The sequence below is a fragment of the Centroberyx gerrardi genome, chromosome 9 (genome assembly GCF_048128805.1).
Source record: "Centroberyx gerrardi isolate f3 chromosome 9, fCenGer3.hap1.cur.20231027, whole genome shotgun sequence".
Classification (NCBI taxonomy): domain Eukaryota; kingdom Metazoa; phylum Chordata; class Actinopteri; order Beryciformes; family Berycidae; genus Centroberyx; species Centroberyx gerrardi.
Genome location: NC_136005.1, coordinates 17,234,471 through 17,254,796, shown reverse-complemented (window position 1 = coordinate 17,254,796; position 20,326 = coordinate 17,234,471). Strand labels below are relative to the sequence as shown.

The 20,326-nt window shown below is 42.5% G+C and overlaps 1 protein-coding gene across 1 annotated transcript; it reads left to right on the top strand.

Moving 5' to 3' along the window:
• The first annotated feature begins 690 nt into the window (after positions 1–690).
• Positions 691–20,173, top strand: cc2d2a (coiled-coil and C2 domain containing 2A). The gene is made up of 36 exons (XM_078285672.1): positions 691–729; positions 1,497–1,577; positions 1,706–1,861; positions 2,011–2,091; positions 2,242–2,343; positions 2,456–2,536; positions 2,634–2,852; positions 3,382–3,541; positions 3,863–3,999; positions 4,093–4,224; positions 5,551–5,760; positions 5,963–6,069; positions 6,193–6,333; positions 9,537–9,693; positions 10,088–10,347; positions 10,768–10,945; positions 11,102–11,255; positions 11,469–11,616; positions 11,759–11,897; positions 12,016–12,219; positions 12,329–12,421; positions 12,530–12,621; positions 14,981–15,148; positions 15,636–15,738; positions 15,845–15,954; positions 16,603–16,699; positions 16,827–16,925; positions 17,025–17,201; positions 17,897–18,100; positions 18,239–18,328; positions 18,420–18,533; positions 18,815–18,949; positions 19,074–19,196; positions 19,285–19,343; positions 19,448–19,625; positions 19,865–20,173. Exons 1-36 carry the CDS (start codon positions 691–693, stop codon positions 20,048–20,050), a joined length of 4,914 nt encoding a protein of 1,637 aa, XP_078141798.1. The 3' UTR covers positions 20,051–20,173.
• Positions 20,174–20,326: the final 153 nt, after the last annotated feature.

Below are 20,326 nucleotides of genomic sequence, written 5' to 3'. Positions count from 1 at the left end.
TCAGCAACGTTTTTTATGCAGTTCGCTTTTCGGACTCCGTAGCAGGCGGGTTCATACGTAACTACGTTAGTTGATTGACAGTCCTTCGGACGAATGGAAATCCCACGCAGAAAAAAAAATCGATGTTTGGATGCATCGACGCTTTTTTCAAGGTAGGTCGAGAAGTTGTTTATATCGTTACTAGGCAGCAATAACGGTAAGCCCTTTGCATGGTGTTGAGAGAAAATTACTTGCTTTGAAAAGTGTCCAAGGGCGTCAGCGATACGATTACGAATACACTAAAGTACTGGTTTATATTACAGACAAGACCACAACAACAATGGCCATTGTCGGGAGACTTTCTGCTCTGTAATTATGTCTTGGAGATTAACGTTAGCTATCGTATCGTGCATATTACAAGGTTTCATTTTTAACAACATTCACTGATTTATATAATAGATTGTAACAAAGGATCACGTTTGTTGTGTTACTGTTTCACCGTGGTCTTAAGTCGACGGGAGTATTGTGTTACGAAGCCGTTCCTGACTAACGTTATCTGTTATGTGTCACTACAGATATATTCCCTTGCAGTGAAAGAGGATGGTAGCCTAAACGAGCACGAGATTCTGGATTAAAACTTGGGCCCTTTTGTGAGAACCATTCATCATCTTTACCATGGCCTCCCCCGGGTAGCTATTCTTGTTTTCTAGCATGAACCACTTTAATGTGTCCTACGCTGAGATACGACGTGTACCTAATCAATTTTAAGCAAGATATTAAAATGAACTACCCTTGTTTCTGTTCTAGTGATATTCGAGAAAAACTGCGAAAGAAACGGCGTGCTTTGCAAGAATCTTTGGTAAAAACCATTGATCAAGGGGACACGCAGGTACAGTTAATTAATGTTATCATATATGAACATGATATCTTGCATTTTTTATATTGCAAAGTTACAGTAGATGAAGGACACCTGTGCAATTGATAGGCCAGCGGTGCATCCAATACAAATAGAGCAAGAGCCCTCCTTGACAAGACTCAACAAGACCTGGCTGGAGGAGCGACTCACTTTATACACACTCAAAGCCCAAAGACACACAGACACACAGATTACAAGGAAGAGCTGATAACAATCCAGTAAATAAAAGTATTATACTTGGTAGGCTCTGGTTCCATCCAGCAAGTTGAGTGAGGAGAGAGGACAAACTACGATCGAGGTTGGTGTGTGTGTGTGTGTGTGTGTGTGTTTCCTGCAGCCTCTCCACATTGTAGTTTAGCCTGTAGGCTGTAGTTGCTTTGTATGCTCGGTGTGCTGCTGACTCCTCATTACCAAACCCCTGCTCTTTTCGCCCTGCCAACTGGAGTCATGTTCAGGCAGAGTGCTTCTCCTTGCTTTGTAGAGATTGTCACTGCCATAAACCCTCTTCCTACTTTAGTGTGCTAAATAGCAGTGTGGATGTACCGTGTCCATATGAAGTCTTGGTGTTTTTGTTTTAAACTGTTTGCCTATTTTGCATCAGGAACTGACAGGCAGTGAGGAAGACCCTGGAGAGACACTGAAACGCACGTTAAGAGCCCAGAGACAGAGGCGGAAGAAAATGGTAGATTTCCATCTTCCTTTAGCACCTTCAGTCTTCACTCTGTAAATTCACTAACTGTTTCAATGTAACCACTTATCAGGCCTAACTGCATATGTATTCATCGTTCCATTTTTTTTCTTACATATCAGCTGCTTGAACAGTCTTCAGCCCAGGAGTCCCACGAGGACAACGTGGAGGAGATCACCACCATTCAGCACTACAGTGAGGATGAGAGATCAGTGGAGAAGCCAGCGGGGCCGGTGGTTTTGTCTAGACCGCCGCTTGGTTCTCAGAGAGGTTGGCCTGCATGCCCTCACTAAACCTGCCTCTCCCTCTGTGCGGCTTGGCTTAGGGTATATACTAAGTAACACATGTAATGTAATAGCTGTTTCATGATGTGCTTTGTCTTCCAGGCCTCTCCCCATTGTTGTCACCCAGTTCTGACTATTCAGAGAGACCTCAGCGTACCCCCGGCTCGACCCGCTCAGACAACTCCATGAGACAGCGCATGAAAGAGAAGCTGAGAGCAGCCAGAGTAAACCCAGTTTCTTTCTGAACAACTTTGCTTTTTGGTTCGAGCACTTTGTTTGTGTTTGAATAAGATTCTGAAATCTCTGCAAATCCTGCATTGAGGCACTGAGGTGAAGAGATGCTGATTCATAATGTGTGGGCTGTTTTGTTCCAGTCTAAAGCTGAGAGCCTTCTGCAGCAGGAGGCTTCTCTGGAGCCAGCCAGTCGCTTACAGAGCCTCAGAGACAGAGACACTCTCACGAGGTTTGACAGAGAGGTGAGCGTGCGTCTACCTGCATCCACCGTGGCTGCAAAGAGAGTTCTATACCAATTATTGTACCCATGTAAGACAGTTCAGTAGTGGAGGTTTCATCCCCAGTGTTTTACAGGTTGATCCGGACAGGACAGGAAGAGATGATGTCCCTCTGGCCCTCAGCACCAGGGTCAAGTTCAGAGACGCAGCAAGACGTGTAAGGCTCGACGCAAGAAAGGGAATGCAAACTCCTTTTGTGAACACATTATTTCTGTCATTTCGGTAACTCAAACATGTTTTTTTTTTTTATATAGGCAGAAAAAGGCTTACCATCTGCAGAGGAAGCATACAATTTCTTTACATTCAACTTTGACCCAGAGCCTCAAGATGGGACCGACAAGGTTAAGAGGAAAAGGCAGAAACAGACAACAAAAGCTGAGGAAGATGGAGATGAAGAAGGAGCAGGGGGGGAGGTGGAAGAGCAGGAAGATGCGGAAGTAGATAAAGATAGCGAAGATGAAAATGAGGAGCGGGTAAGACACTAATAAAAATATTGGAAGAAATCAGTCAGTTGTTGTTTGACTTTAGTCATTTCCCATTACTTGAGACTATTTCCAATTCATTGTCTAAACAAAGCAAAAATCTCAACCTTCCAAATCGTGTTGAGGCTTTGGGCAGTTAGTGAATTGCCTGGATTGCATTTGCATGGATTAAGCATGAAAATATATGGGGGCACCATTGTAAAACTCAATTCAGACCACAAATGTTTCTGATGTTGGACATCCAAATGTGAAGGCACCATATGTTTGATAAAAAAAACAACATCCCTCCTCTAGATTTGGATTTTAGATTTTGGCTTGTGAGTTCGGACTGATTGTCTTTCACTGTAGGTTGCATCTCTCTCCGCCTTTGAACTGTAGCATCAGTCACAATATCGTGAATGCACACATATACTGTATGTGCATCACAGTGATTTTCATCTCTTTTTTAGCTCCAGTTGGATAAGAGCCAAAAGATTCCAAATGATCAACAAAAGTCTAATTTTCTTTGTCCCGGCCTCAGAGTGAAGAAGCTCCTCTTGTGCAGGACGAAGAGGGGAATTTATTCATCATTGAGCAATCATCTCAGGACTTTCTGGAAGCAAAGAAAGCAGAGTACATTGGATACCACAAACGTATTCAGCGTGATAGTGAGCTCCTCTTTACCCCAAGTTTTCGACCAGGTAAACTGTATTGTAAAATCACCCGTTTCACATTCTGAACTTTCACATACTGTAATGTGAGCTGCAATATACTGTGCAGTATACTGTGTATCTTGTAAATGTCAGGATAGTTACTCTGAGTCAAAAATAGTTACAAATCAGAATCTCATGTCACTCAGCCAGAGCAGTTTCAGACAGAAGTCTGTATCCCTGAAGAACATCCATCCAATGCAGAAATATGGCCACCCATCATGTATGGCAGACATATCCCTGATTAAGATTGATCTGTATCAGCACATGGTTTATGTTTGCACTGACCACCTTTATGCATCATTGCCACAGTTCCAGCCTCCAGTAAACTGCCTGATAACATGCAGCCCCGTTATCTGGAAGAGGAGGGGCTGTACGTAGGAGAGAGACCCCCTGTATCCCTGACCAATGAGAACATTCTGGAGAACCGCATTTTGAAACAAGAGGAGGTAACGTCAACCAACATACAAACAGCCCAACAGTATCACAGGCTTGTTTGGTTATTTGTTGATTATATGTTGTTTTTTTGTTTGTTCATTTAGGGAAAGAAGTGGTTCGGAGATGACGGCAGGATCATGGCCCTGCCAGACCCCATAAAGGAATCGTCCACAAGGCCTCCTCTCTTCCACATGGAGGAGGACCTGGACCCTGCACTGCACACTGTGTACAGGAAGGTCAGACACACACACACACACACTGCCTGTCTCACTTCGATTACCACATCCATATCCCACATCTAAAGCACTGTGCACAATCATGCACTGAAAGTGTGATGGCACCCTCAGATTTGAGAGTTCTCTAACCCCTTTGCCATTTTGAAAAAAGCAAAAGGGCAGTTTGACATTTGGTACAAAGCAACAGAGAGGGGTGTGGCGGGGGGGGATTTATTAGAGACGAGAGCAGGAGTGGTAGCTGCCACATCTATGATATCATCTATACAGACAGTACACCACTTCATCAAAACTCCAAAGGGACATCAGAGGCACTAAAAAGTAACAAACCTGTGAATGCTGTTGAATTTCAGCTTTCAAATATGTGTGTGTCAAATATGTGTCTGTGGCACCGTCTGTGTAGTCTGTCTATACCCTCTCCTATTACCAGAAACAAGAAAGACAAGTTAAACTATCATCAGCATCTCTGAAGTAGCTAAAATCACATTATAGAACGCCCTCTTGGGTGCTATGTGTTTTACACAAACGTTACTAGTGCATGTGAAACGTTTTCATCAGTGTAGTATACAAGCATAAGAAAAACAAATGGGTGAAAGTGTGAAAGATTGTTAAATAGCTCCCTGGTGACAACTTGTGAACTTACCCACCGATTCATGAAGAATGGTTAGGTGTGTGTTACAGCTCATAGAGTACGGTCAGAACAAATATTTGAGCAGTCAGATTGCTTGGCTGGAACTGCTTATTTATACACACAGGCCATGTGAGTGCTAATGGGGTACAGCTAATTCTAGACTCTCCATGCCTGTAAGTTATTAATCTTACAGTTTTGCAGTGAAAGTGACTGACAGAGACAAATATGCCAAATATGTAAAAGTTGACATAGCTGACAATTCAGGCTAACAAGTGCAAAACAGATAAAGTTCAGATTTGGTTCATCGACAGTCTAAAAGTGTGCGGTTTGGTTGGGAGTGTACGAGTGTGTACCCCTTCAATATGTTGTATCCATGCTGGCCAAAGAACCCTTGTCTCCACACTATGATTTCTAATTTAATCCTGTGGAAAGTAGGCACAGCTGTCAGATGAGGTCATGTAGAAAACAGGGACTTCATTGTAGTTCAAATGGATGTTGGTGGTGCATTGTTGTCATGCATGACTTTTCATTACAGCAGTTCCTGATGGTTCTATTAATCTTGCTAACACTGTCACGCTTGCTTACAGTCTGCACACTTACTTAGATACAAGCTGGCAAGCACAAGCACTGCATATATTTCATAGTGATTATTCTCTGCAGAACGCTGTATGATGGATCGTGTTGCTTTTTCCCCCCAGGCGCTGAAGTCCAAGTATGCAAATCTGTACATAGCCGGAGCGGGGGACCCCGAGGGAGACTACCAGCTTGATGTGGACGTCTCGGGGCTGATTTTCTCCCATCACCCGCTCTTCAGCCGCGAGCATGTCCTTGCGGCCCGCCTGGCCCAGCTGTATGACCAGTACCTCACCAGGCAGCATAATAACCTCACGGCACACCTCACCGACAAGGTAGGCTCCACCAATCAGCTCTCGCTCTGCTCAGCACAGTATAGCTGTCCTCACTGTGGTCATCCTGATGCTCTATGGCACTGCTTTCCCTGAACTGCTCTGTCTAGCCTCAAATGCCTGAGTGCATTTCCCCAATTTCTTATATTCTTCATTCAACGAGACCAATATGTCTGGTCTGTTTTATCTTTCCTCTCTGCTGTAGTTGCACGGCTTGAGGAACGCCCTGCGGAACATGCTTGAGATCCATGGTGGGCAGGCTCTCACTCAGGTCATGCAGCAGAGGATCTCTGAATACAGTCTGGAGGTTAGGTGAGTCCTTCAGGTTGGATCCCGTCCCAGTTCTGTTTGATTTGATCCAGTCTAGAAAGCTGTTTGTTATGGCACTATGACAAGTAAGATGCCTGCTGTAAGTTTTTTCCCTGTCTCTCGCAGGAACACTCGGCAGCTGCGGGACAGCGAGCAGGAGAAAGACAGGACCCTGCTGAGGAACATTGTCAAAGTTTGGAAGGAGGTCAAAGCCCTGAGGGACTTTCAGAGGTTTACCAACACTCCCTACAAGCTCTACCTCAGAAGGTAACTGTCTGTTGAATTATTAAACTTGAAAGTGAAAGTCCTCATAAGAAAAAAAAAAATCAATCTATGTTATTCCTATGAGCTCTGTTTTATGAGCTTTGTTCATAGTATAAATAGTATAAATAGGTACATTTTCTGAGTTACAACTAGAGCACTACTATGAAATTAAGCGTATTTTTGTGTAAATGCTTAAATATTCTATTAGTCCACAAAATCTGCCTAAACTAGAGACACCGAATGGGGTGTAACCTCTTAACCAGGGTGGTCGCAGTCGTAAAGAGCAATAATTAAAGACAGAACACCAGAAAGTTGTCCACATTTGATAGTCAGTAAATAATACAGTAAATCAAATGAAGATTTTTCGAATAAGTGTGTGACTATGCATAAGATATCATTACAATTGTATATAGGTATTGATTAAACTGTAAGTAAATGAATCCAAGCTGCCGTGCAACAGAATTGCCACCATTGCTGCAAAGCATCAGTGAAGGGGTTAAACTATACTGCATAGTCTAAATCAAACAACCTGAAATACTTGACATATATGTTTAACAGTGCACTACAACACATCTGTATGCATACATGAATCTATATTCACTATGAGAGCAAACAAGTAGTTTGGTAATACCTTAAGTGACTGACACAGCTGACAAGCTATCACAGGGACTAACAGAAACAGCAGTAAGTATCAATAGTAAACACTTTTAAGTAACAGTTGTAAATGTTTACATTGTTCACATCATTGTGGAGTGATACCAAATGTTCTCACTTACTTCTTTCATAATCACACATGGCAAAGTATAAATCAGTAGTCTCCCGCACACTGTCTTCAGTTAACAAGAATTTAATAAATGACACAACGTTTCGGTCAAGCGACCTTCGTCAGGTATCTGAATAAACAATACAATGGGGCCTGTTTATATAGGGGAACAGGAAATAAGATGGTCCAGTCATAGGGCCAAGGTAATCAGGTAACCTCATGGTACAAATCAGTGCCTAGTGAGGTACAAGGGTCCATCCAGGTGGCAAGGTATGGCAATCAAAAAATTAATTAACGATCAGAAAAGTTTTTTTGTAACATCCATAAATAGCATCCAATATCACGACTCCAAACAACATATATCAAAAAGGAGTAAAGACCACAGAAATGTGGGTTATACAAAAAGGAGGAGAGTCAATCACAACTGAATCATACCTGAAGATGTAGCTACATAGGAGTAAAATCCCAATGGGAGATAGGCAGATCCAAGCCATATAGTAGGCTAGGCTAATCTTTGGTCAAGTGGACCATGTGAGGACATTGGTAGATGCTCACATAATAATACAAAGCATACATAATAGCAAGAGGGGTGCCAAAAGTATGAGAAAGACCACCCTAATTAAAAACAAGGGGTACCATAAATTGGCTAGTATAAATAGAAAATGTCAACAATAAGTAAACATATAATTAATATTGGAAATCTAATTAATATAGAAATATAACCCCATTCTCCAACTAGAGTAAAAAAGGGGAATTAAAGCATGACATTCAGTAATAATTCGTCATTTAGGCCTTTTGGCGATAGAGTCTGTAGAGTAAAGATCCAAAAGGCCTCTCTCCTTTTTAGTAACAGATCATGATCCCCACCTCTAGGTGGCAGAGAGACTTTCTCGATACCATAGAAGCGTAGGGAAGAAATATCATGTTTCATGTCATTAAAATGGACAGCTATCGGGTAATCCCTGTCATTTCACCGAATCGTACTCTTATGTTCACTGATCCGTTGTTTTAGTTTACGGGTGGTCTTGCCAACATAGGTGAGCCCACAAGGACAACGTATGATATAGATCACATGAGTAGAGGCACAGGTGATAACACTCTTTATAGCGAATTTCTTTCCCGTATGAGGATGGTGAAAAAAAGCAGTTGTCCTTGTGGGCTCACCTATGTTGGCAAGACCACCTGCCTGCCTGAGCTGACCTCTGCTGCCTTACAGCCTCTGTGCATGCAAGTATGTCTATAAGATCATCAGACACTACCGGTGTCTCTACGCATTGCTTGGGAAACAGATTGACACTGCTTACTTCTACTGTTGGTTTCTCTGAGAACCGATCACAATTTATTCCACCATTTCTCAAGTGTCGCAAAAGGCTTTCAGGGGTTGCTTTATTCTGTTTCTGCGCCCAAATACGCAATATTATAGAAGCCTGTTTACTCACAGATTATCTGGATATTTGTCTTGTATCCTAGTAACCTCTGCATTTCTCACCCGAGAGCAGACATGAGAGGAGACAGTGCCTTTGGTGTCGTGTTGTGAACGATTTTGTCAATCATTTCAATCAATTCTGGCCCAATAGTCTTACTATCTTCCTTTTCCTTCTTTATCTCTACTGTTTGTTTCCCTTTTTCCACATCAGAAACTTTCAGATTTGTGTTGGGCTTTGAGATGGGATGCTTCTTTGCTATTTTCCTCCATCCTTCAAGACATGCTTGGACATAATCATAGTCCCAACCCAACTGTTTTGATTGAGCTATCACAGTTGCTTCCACAAAGTCTAGCTTTTCTGGGGCAAAAGATCCTTCGATTGGCATTTGTGTGCATTTGGTCAAATCATTTGAGAATGGGATCATGTAATTCTGTCCCAATTCTTTGCTTACAATATCTGCTGGCAACCCTGGTGGGATAACAATTTGTGCTTTTCTGTGGCTCCTTAGAATATCCTTTGCCCTCCATTTCTCAGCTTTTGGCAATTCCAACTGCAAATCCTGCTTTACCATTGACTGTCCCTTTCCCATTTTTAGACTATACTGACACACCTACTGCTATGTCAATCAAAAAAATGTTTTATATTGACCGGCCTAAAGAACTCAGCAGTAGAACACAGTTTAAAATCCCTTATTAAACCTTATTTTAAATCTAGTTTTGAAAACTTTACGCTAACCCCCAGCAGAAATCATAGCTTGGAACTCAGCGACATAACACAGCATTAAAACATTGCATTAAATCCAGCATTAAAACATTGCGTCTTTTAGGAAAAATGAAATCATTATTGCATCAAGACATCATTAAAAAACTCACTCATCAGTCCTCGGAATTATTGAACAAGATGAACACCGCACAATGTATCAAGTATACTCTCACATACAAACGAATTACAAAAGTATTATACCCCTGTCATTTATTTTATTAACACCTGTGCTGTGTTGTCTGCCCCTGCTGCAGAGAGGAGGTAGAGCGGGCCGCAGATGAGCGGGAGTACGAAGCTGAGATCTTGGCGGAGGTGGTGGAACTGGAGACCGAGAGCGAGGAGGACTACCAGAGAAAGCTGACCGAGTACAAGAAACTGCTGGAGGAATGGAAGGTCTGGAGGAGGAAACAGGTACTTACCAGCCTCAGAAATGAAAAATTCATGAACATTTTCATAGGACTATTCAGTTATACATGATACTGGCTATACAGGCAACTCATTTTGTCTACATAGATCAATAATGTACATACATGGCTTGCAAGGATCAGTCCATTTGACAGTCAAATTTTCTTATAACTCAACATACCACATATTATTAAAAATGTATTTTTCAGATATTGAGCATCAAAATATCTGTAAAATATTATTTCTCATTAAGAATGATCAGTAAATGAAGCGTTATATAGAAAGTGCTTTACCAGCTGGAGACTTGTGTAGGTTTTAAACTCACAACTTGTTCATGTGTAGTAAGTTTGTTATATACACACACGCATTGATACACGCACGTTATGTTCACCGTTTTCAGAAAGCCAAAAAGAAGAAGAAGAAGAAGAAAGGCCAGGCTCAGGATGAGACAGAAGATGATGATGATGAGCAGGAAGTGATTGAAGCAGATCTTGCAGAAGAGTTTCCAAAGCCGGAGCCTCCAGAGAAGCCGGACTTTGATGCTGTAGAGGAGCGGGTCAGAGAGAAAGCCCACAGGATACGCAGGAAACCAGGAGAGTCTGTCCTGGTCCCTGAGCTGTCTGCCTCTGGAAACATCACTACCAATGAGCAGTGCCCCAGGTATGAGCAGAAACACAGAGGAAAGTCAGAATGTTTTCAATACTGCAAAAATAATCATGTTTTCCTGAGTAAAAAGTTAAAAAACATTCTGCCAGTAAGGGGAGATGATTTGTTTCCAATGCAGTTTCACGTTTCAATAACTTTTGACAACATGTTGAAATAAGGCAGATCACACCACTAATATCAAGATATTGTTTCTTGAATCATGAAAATTCTTGAAACAAGTTTCTTTGTATTGGAAACAAGTGAAATGACCTCACCTCACTAGCAGAAAATAAGATTAAGACTCAATACAAATGACTTGTTAAGATGGATTTTGTATTTTCTCATGGTTTTCTCATGGATTTTCTCATGATTTTGTACTGCCTCATGGTTGGACAAGATGTTTCTCATCACATGTTTGTTTGCTCCTTGTCATAGGGCTGAATTTGCTCGAAGAGAGGATGTTGCCAGGCGTTCTCTTTTCATCAAAGTCTTATATAACGACAAAGAAGTTTCCCGAACAGACAGCCGCTCCCTGAACTCTGACTTCAGAGTCCACTTTGGCCAGATATTCAATCTGAAGATAGTGAACTGCCCCGAAAGCATCAAATTGCAGGTACAAAAATGTCTTGCATGCAGCCTCTGTGTCCATACTACTCCACAAATCTTTCTGACTGTTTGATACAGGACTAGTCTACAGTGGGGGATTTTCAGGAACTGCATTCTGTTCTCCCCATATTGTGTGTGTGTGTGGGTGTGTGTGTGTGTGTAGGTGTTTGAGGAGATTGGCTCATCATGCTCCCTGCTAGCCGAAGTGTTTGTGCCAGTGCCAGAGCCGTCAGTCGTGACGGGCAGCATCCCTGCTGAGGAGTTTGAGTTCAGCAGCAACCAGAGGGTCATGTTCGACCATGAGGGCGTCGGTAGTGGTAAATGGAACACACAGTCAGTCAGTCAACACCGGCCTCAACCAACATAGCCCATGAAAACAGACCGGCTCCAAGAACATCACATATTTCAGTGACATATAAACATGATTCATAGCCCTCACGTTCATCGGACTGCAACCTGCCCTTTCAATCATCTCTCTCTCTGTCTTTCTGTGTCTCTCTTTCTCACTCCCTCGGTCTCTGCCTCGTCAGATGTGCCCTTCTCCTTCGAGGCTGATGGCAGTAACAAACAGACCCTCTTGACCTCTGGGAAGCTGTCCTGCTGTGTGTCATGGGGGATAGGGGAGGATGATGTACCACTCGCCCCTCCCATGTCTCAGCAGCCTGGTGGCATGCACAGGTACTGTCTCTTAAATCTAACCCAGAGTTTTGTGCCCTGTGTACCTAGCAAAATACCCAAGAGCACCAGGGCAAGTATTGACTGTCAGCCATACTAATCTGTCTCTCTCTCTCTCTCTCTCTCTCTCTTTTTGTATGTGCAGTGGCCTGAGACAGCTTGATGCTGTCATGTGTATAGGTGCATCTGGACTCAATGACATGAAAAAAATCGGGGAGTGGGCCACACAATCGCGGCTGGATCCCAACGACCCGAAAAATGCCTCCATCATGCAGCTGCTGAAAGTGGGTACCAGAATACTGCGCATAACCAACAGACCTCAACTCAGTCCAGGAACCTTGCAAATCTCCATGTGTGTAATGCAAACACGGCATCTTTCCCTGCCTCTCTCCGGGTGTCCAGGTGGCGAGTAGCGGAGAGGTGACGGCTCCAGAATACTTCCGTCTGGAGCAGCTGCAGGAGGAGTTCAACTTTGTGACTGATGAGGAGCTGGAGAGGTCTAAAAGATTTCGTCTGCTCAGGCTCAGGAACCAGGAAGTTGCAGAGTTCCGCAATTTCAAGTCTGTCCCCGCTTTGGAGAGGGAGGTCACAGATAAAGTGTTCCAGGTCAGGGTCTCCAGCATTTAGTCTAAATATGCAGCAGAGTATCATGGCTTTATGGAAATAGGAATTCATTATATATGAAGCTAATTCTTTTTTTATTTTTTTATTTCAGGAATATGAGAAGAGACTGAAGGAAGGAGAGATAATTGACACTAAAGAACATCTGGATTCACACAGAGCTTTAGTTGCCAAATACCTTCAGAAGGTGAGTAGACATTAACTGTCTCACAGCGGTCTAATCTACGTAACATTCATATTGACGCTCATTTTTATCACATGGTACTAAATGCAGAACCTTTGCTTTTTCTCTCAGATCCGAGAATCGGTCATCAACAGGTTCCTTATTGCCAAGCATCACTACCTTCTGTCTGACTTGGTGATAGAAGAGGAGGTTCCAAGCATTGGGTAAATACACCTCTGGTCATTATTATTCGGCTGAATAGTCTGTCTCACTTCTAACTTACAATGTTCACAGCTGATTTTCTCTCCCCTGATAGTTTATGTTATGCAAAGATATGTTTCACAGTAAAAATGTTTCCTTCCTGCCAATCACAAACAACTAATCCAAATTTATACTACAACTTTCTGTATTGTAATTTATCATCTCTGTATATCCTACGCGTATTCCTCTTGTCAAATAGATTTGAAAAATTGCAAAGAGTGCATGAGCTCTCCGCTCCAGTGGTAAAAGAAAAGTTTAATGATTTGGTTTATCTTGAATTGTGGGATCGATGATAAACTGCCAAATAAACCTGTCATGAAGACTGACGGGGCCTGTGCGGATCACAGGGTGATGTAAGTCTGTTTTTGGCCTGGTGCTGCTCCAGTCTGTTTGATCTTCAACTCAACATTGCATTCCCTTGGCTGCAAAGATACTCTCCTCTGGCCCCTTTTAAGGCAGTGTTTTGGAGCAGTTTTCACAGCATGTGGACATGATAATGGAAAATTGCACATTCATTTTAGCCTTTGCTGATGATATTTGTGCGAATGTATACATTATAGTGTATGTCAGCCCCAGTCACCTTCTAGAATGTTTCTTTACACATGTTGTATATGTTATTGAAAATTTATGTTATAATCTCTTATGTTCCATTTTTCTGCTATGCTTCTGCTATGCATGTTTATCAGTGGTGCAGGTCCCGGGTATGTTCTTAGAGTTTTTTTCTTTTTCTCCCACCCTCTGTGTCTATGTGTCTCCATTTAGTCTGAATCCTGAATACCAGTAGTGGAATTAGTCTTAGTGTAGTATTCAGTCCCCCCAGGATTTTGCTGATTTTTTTATTTTTTATTATAGCAACCAAAAATGCTTGCTTTTGTGGCTGGCTTTCTCAAAAATCAAGATGGAGTTTGTGGAGTTTAAGGTTTTTTTGATGTCACCATCTGTCGTACAGAAGGTGACAACACCTGGCACCAAAGATCAGCCTATAGCAGATGCTAGCTAACATGGCAAGGAGAGTGAAGGAATATGTATCTATCTATCGTTTGATTGACTGTAACATTAGCTAAATGTGTTGCAGTGGTGCATAATATATTATCTTTGAGTTAATCTGAATATAGTCATTTAAAAAGTTATTAAGTTATAAAGTCTGTAGACAACCATCAATCCCATAACTGACGAATGGAAGCGCTGCTCTGCTCTGACAGACCCGAGTGGAGGCAGGAGGATCAGGCTCAGATGAGGGAAGACAGGACAGCAGAGTTGAGGTGACTAGGTGATGTAGGAAGTAAATAAGGCTAAAATAATTGTATTCCGCCTGCCTAATTTGTTTTTTGAGAGTAAATGATAACAAATCAGAAATTGGGTTCCAGCAGTAAAATTACTTGAATCCCTTAAAAATCTTCAATACTAGAGGTGCCATGAGTCATGCCAAATAATGTAAAAATGTATGAAATTGCAAGTAGTGAGCAAAAAAAGCCCCCCCCCCCCCCGCCATAAATGTCCCTCTCACTTCTAAATTTACATCTATACCCCTTACTAGGACTAATCAAATTAATTTTAATTTAAAAAAAGTTAAGATGCCTGCATCTGAGGTGTCTTCTTGAAGACGCGTGTGTTGTCTGCTTATATGCCTAAACATATAACCAATATCTATTAACCACCACGCTAAAACAGACCAATCACTCCCCCCACCCCCACCACCGTCCCATCTCGTCCCATCTCTTATTGCCATCTCACAAATCTGGTTGCCCTACATAGAAAGCAACACATAGAATAAGCCAGTTTACACTGTGATGGTCTCATGTTTCTACAGACATTATGCTATGCTATCAAAATTAATTTGAGAATGATATATTGTGGTAAATATTCTACATGTAGCAGCTTTAAATGAAAACCCAAGTACACTTAACTTCTTCCACCTGTATTGGTGAATACAAGTCACATTTGAAACTACAACTCATCGTCCTCTGAATCATCCTCCATCTCCTCATCAAAGGCTCCACTGCAGTCATTGTTTTATAGGAAGTAGTATCAGAAGACAATGGTAGACATAGCTTGTTGATTGGACCATTTTATGCTAAAAACTGTAATGATTTTGCAAAATTGCAAGTTCTTGTAAATATTGCAGGGATTGGTTGAATTTGTGTCAAGTATCGTGATCGCGAAATCGCAGATTCCTGGAGGGACTGAGTACTGTTGGTGGTAATAACCCCATCCCCAACTTTCAATGAAAAATATTTGTGATCACTATTTGTCTTTGAATACGCTATTTGCAGTCACTTATGGATTGTTGACTAACTGACATCTATTTGTTGTGACCATCAGGATTCTAGGACTTAACCTTTTCAAACTGGCTGAACCCAAGCGGCCCTTGAAACCTCAGAGGAAAGAAAGGAAGAAGGTGACAGCTCAGAATCTGTCTGATGGAGACATTAAACTGCTGCTCAACATCATCCGGGCCTATGACATCCCCGTCCGCAAGCCCTACACCAGGTAGGACCTCAGTGCACCCAGTCTAATGCAGAACAGCAGGACAGCTCCATTATCACAGCTTCTCCTCTTGTGCAGAGTCATCAGACACTCCTGTTTGTCATCATCTTACAATTGAAGAGTTCAATTCCAAAAGGCTGTATATCCATTTTGGAAACAAATCCTTATCTGAAATTCAGTATTTCTAACAGGATTGAGGATCCATTCCATAAAAGATCCTAATAGAGGATCCAGTCTATAGGAGTTTTATTAATTTATCGAACAAGGATTACGTTTATTTATTACTTATTATTTAAATAGTACCATCATTTGTTTGGTATTGGTCTATCAATCAATTAAAATAGTAGCCGTCACTTTTTTCAAATGTGGATATCTCATTTTGGAATGAAACTCCTCCTTTGCCCTCAAAAATACATTATATCTCTTTTGTGATGATTTAGCATTGATTCCTAGACACCGGACAGTACTGACATTTCTGTTTGTATTTCAGCAAACCACTGGCCTCAAAGTCAGCCCGTTCTTTCGCTGAGACGTTTGCAGCAGGACAGTCATCTCAGAGTGCCATCCAGGGCAGTGATTGGCTCCTCAGCCAGGTACAACACACATGGACCAGACACCATGGCTGCATGGCAGCTAGACCTACTGGCATGTGATGTTCTATCTTATGTGTGTGTATTTTTTTGTGTTTGTGTGATGTAGGTTCAAGTGAGGCCGTTTGTGGAGGTATCCTTCCAGCGCACAGTTCTCCAAACGACAACAGCTGACGGACCAAACCCCTGCTGGAACGAGGAGCTGGAGCTGCCGTTTAGGTTAACAACTGTTATCTTTGCTTGACTTTTGTCTTGATGTGTTTAAATTAGACATAAATGCTTTCTTTGCACTGAGCTAAAGGAAAGTACCGGTACCTCCAGTGGCTAGCAATGTGCTAGACAGCTTTAATTATGGCCTTGTGAGATATTTTGAATGGATATTTACTTGCGTAATAGCTCCCAACTCTTCAAAGGCGTCTAAAATATGCTTGGGAGACTAAATTTGGATCTGTATACATTATCCATCGTCGGGGCGCAACCATGGTCAACAATACACTGCTGGAAATGGTTCCAGGAAAAATAAATCAGAGATGCCCCAAGCTATTCCAAAATTGCTGTTATGAGGTCAGTTTTGCCATTTCTGTTTAGGCAATGTGTGAGGTCAGTTCCAAACCAGCGTCAACTGCTTGTACACCCACTTTCTTTTGAACAGCTGCAAGTTACCATGTTGCAAAATATTGGCAGCTAAAGTTTTGTTATGATGGAATTACAATGCAGACACAAACTACTGCATACAAAGACCCTCTCTCTCAGATAGTTATATGCACTTAATTAAGTGAGCTGTGTGTTTGGCACAACTCAGTGCTAAAACACTGACAAATAAACTGGCTGAAATGGTGAACAGGCATTTATGACTTCCCTCTACAGCGCCCCAAATGGTGACTACAGCACTGCCAGCCTGCAGTCAGTCAAAGATGAGGTCTTCATCAACATATTTGATGAGATGGTTTATGAAACAGGAGTGGTGAGTAAAACATTGTAACATGGCATCATTTTCTTTCACCTCAGGGTTACAGTATCATTCATATCAGTTACATGTTGCATCACATTGGCCATGCTCTGCTCCATGATTAACTCCTTCTGCTCCTCAGGATGACAAAGACAGGGGGAAATCAATACACACTCGGGTAGAGAAGCACTGGTTGGGCTCTGTCAAGATTCCCTTCAGCACCATTTATTCTCAGGCCCGGGTGAGAGTCCTTTTCTGCCCATGGTGACGTTTATTAACTGAAAGACACACTGACTGGCTGGCTTGCTGACTGACTTGTTTTTCCGATTCGATCTGGCAGATTGATGGCACCTTCAAGGTGGATACACCGGCGGTGTTGCTGGGGTACAGTAAAGAACGCAGCTTTGGGAGCGACGGTGCTTATGACGCCGTGCGCAGCCTGAGTGAAGGAGCATTTATCACACTGTTCATCACTATCGAACCCCAGCTGGTGCCTGGAGAGACAATTAGAGAAAAAGTAAGTCCTGTCCAACTGTCTATCTCAAGGATCTATTCTGTCTGTTGCTTTTCAGTGTCTGTTCTGCCTTTCTGTTAGCTTGTTTGTCTCAGCTCATGTTTCCTCAGATGAGTTTCTATTTCCATTATCTATTTGACCATTGTGGCATCTTTAGCCTTAAGCCATGGCATGGCCCACGTGGGAGTGATAGCAATGAATCATGTCCAATGTAAGAGGACAACAGTATAAAAAAGTACCATTCTATAACTGGTTATTAATTATCTCTGCAATGGAATAATGTGAACGGTCTGACTAACCTCTACACACCTTCTAGTGGAAAAGGGCCCATTGCTTTATAGTTCATGCTCATAAAAGTGGGTAGTTTACATCAATGTATTGATTTGTTCTCATGTTTCTCACTCTGTGTGTCATTTTTTTTTCCTTTTTACTCTGCTGCATTTACTAGATAAAGGAAGTGAAGGTAACTGCTGACTGGAATAAGTTATCTAGAGTAAACTATAAGATTGTGCTTTTTGAAAGGCAGTCAAAAACACGACAACAGTTTGTTCTCCAGCCACAGCTTCCCCTCACCAGTATCCCTTCTCCTAGAACAATCTTCCTTTTTTTCTGATCCGACTCAACCATTTCCCAAGGCATATTCTGTTGCATAATGTTGACCTCTATTTCTCTGCATTGACCTTTGACCTCCGATGTAGTTTGACAGCCAAGAAGATGAACACTTACTTCAGGCATCTGAGAGATTTGAGAGAGATGCAGCGCTGGGCTACCCAGACCGACCCTGCCTCACCACCGTCATAGACATCAGTGGGAAGACGGCCTTCATCACCCGCTACATCCGGCCGCTCAACCCCCCACAGGAGTTACTGGATGCATTTCCCAGCAGCCCCCAGGAAGCCACGGTCAGTGAGGGGTCACCACCGTCACCTGACTCATGTTGTAAAAAGGCCACTAACCCCTATCTTCTATTTTGTTTCTCATGGCTTGTTTTTCTTATTTGACTGGATCCAGTCTCACACACTTGCTCTGTCTCTACACAGGAACTGGTTACGCGGTTTGTTTCGCTCATCCCCTCTCTGCCAGACAGCATTTCGTTTTCTGGTGTTTGTGACCTGTGGAGCACCTGTGATGTGAGTGGACCCTCTCTGAGATACTGGGATTGGCATTGTTAAGAAGAGGAAAACACCCATCTAAGCTTGTGCTTCCTCTTCCTGTTTGCAGCAATTCCTCACCCTCCTAGCTGGTGATGAGGAAGAACATGCTGTACTGTTGTGCAACTACTTCCTGTCTATGGGCAAAAAAGCATGGCTTATAATTGGCACCGCTATCCCTGAGGTGGGTAAAGTTGGAAAACTTGAGAAGGGTTTTATATTTATTTGATTCCTATTGTGTCACAACAGGACCTTTAACTGGGATAGAACAAAACACAACCATATTTTTCACCTTTGCAGTGATTTTTTTCAACCACCATTTTATTAATATGAAACAATTAAGATGAAAGAAAACAAACATGATTGTGTTTTACACTTCCTCAGGTGGAGATATTTCAAAAACCAAAGCCGTTTTGAGGGCTGTTGCTGCGGCACTAATAGGTCTTTGATCTCTTTATCTCTTAGGGACTCACAGCCTATGTCTTGACCTATGAGCAGAGCCGCTACCTGATCTGGAACCCCAGCAGTGGTCAGTACTATGGCCAGTATGACACCTTCTGCCCACTACAAACAGTTGGTTGCCTGGTCAGCGCTGACAATGTGAGTGCTTTGGCAGCCAGGAGGGTGCAACTCATTGACATCATGTTAATATGATTAACAGTGTGAAATTTAATTGGATACTTTATTGAATCATTTTCAATAGTTTTCTGTGACTGTCCCTTAGGTGTGGTTCAACATTCAGGAGTATACTTCCCCGATGAGGACGACTTTTGATGTCACGAAAGCCAATATGTGGAAGCCCTTCTTCTCCCGATCCTTCTCCCACCCTGGGCTGTCCAGTGTACAAGTGAGTGTTCAGCATTTCTGTATAATCGTATATGACCTCCAGTAACGTCATCTAATTTTCTACTCTCTCGTCTCCTTCTGTATTTTAGCCCGAGGAGCTGGTGTATCGCCGCACAGACAAAGCAGCCGCAGCAGAGCTTCAGGACAGGCAAGTGGTGGCAGCTGAAGTAGTTATTTCTAGCACCTTGTCATGCTATTGATAGGGTCAGACTGCAGTTGTGCACAGGACAAAACACACCTCTCCCTCCATAGAATTGAGAAGATCCTTAAGGAGAAGATCATGGAGTGGCGGCCTCGTCACCCAACCCGCTGGAACCGCTACTGCACCTCCACCCTGAGACACTTCCTGCCCAAGCTGGAGGGGAGCGCGGGGCGGGATGTGGCAGACGAGCACCGCCTGGAGCTACAGAGCCTGCTGGGAGACTACAGGGTAAGTCTGAAAAGGGAGTGACTGGGAGAAAGCTACTGCAGGCTGTAAATCACCCATTTAGTGTTCCGAACAATGAAATCATCTGGGGTGCCTCCCACTTGGGAGTTTGTTTTCCGATGATGGAATATTCTCTGGTCTGACAAAATGTCAGCTCATGGAAAGCGCATGATCTCACATGAATTAATTCTTACCACAGATACAGAACAGTACCTCTAATTGGCATTTGTTCCTTTTATTAGATTGCAGGATTCCCCCTTCATCTCCCATTCTCCGAGATTCGTCCCATCATTGAGGCGGTCTACAGCACCGGAGTTCACAATGTGGAGGCATCTAATGTGGAGTTTGCTCTGGCTGTGTATGTGCACCCCTACCCTAATAATGTCCTGTCTGTATGGGTGTACTTGGCCTCACTCATCCGCACATAACTGTTGATAGCAGAGACACTTTACAACTGTACTTTACTACTTTTGTACATGAGCCTCAGTAATTTAGGCTGATGACTTTTTTATGCAATTCATTTGCATTCACTTGCAGTATTTGTTTGCATACTAGTGTATACACGTTATTGATCATTCCTAATAATATATTAGGTTCTTGAAATTTGTATATTTATGTTGATAAAAACTACTTTGTCTACTACCATGTCATGACTGTATAATAACATTTTTAACTGCTTGTATATATTAACAAGATTTCTCAAT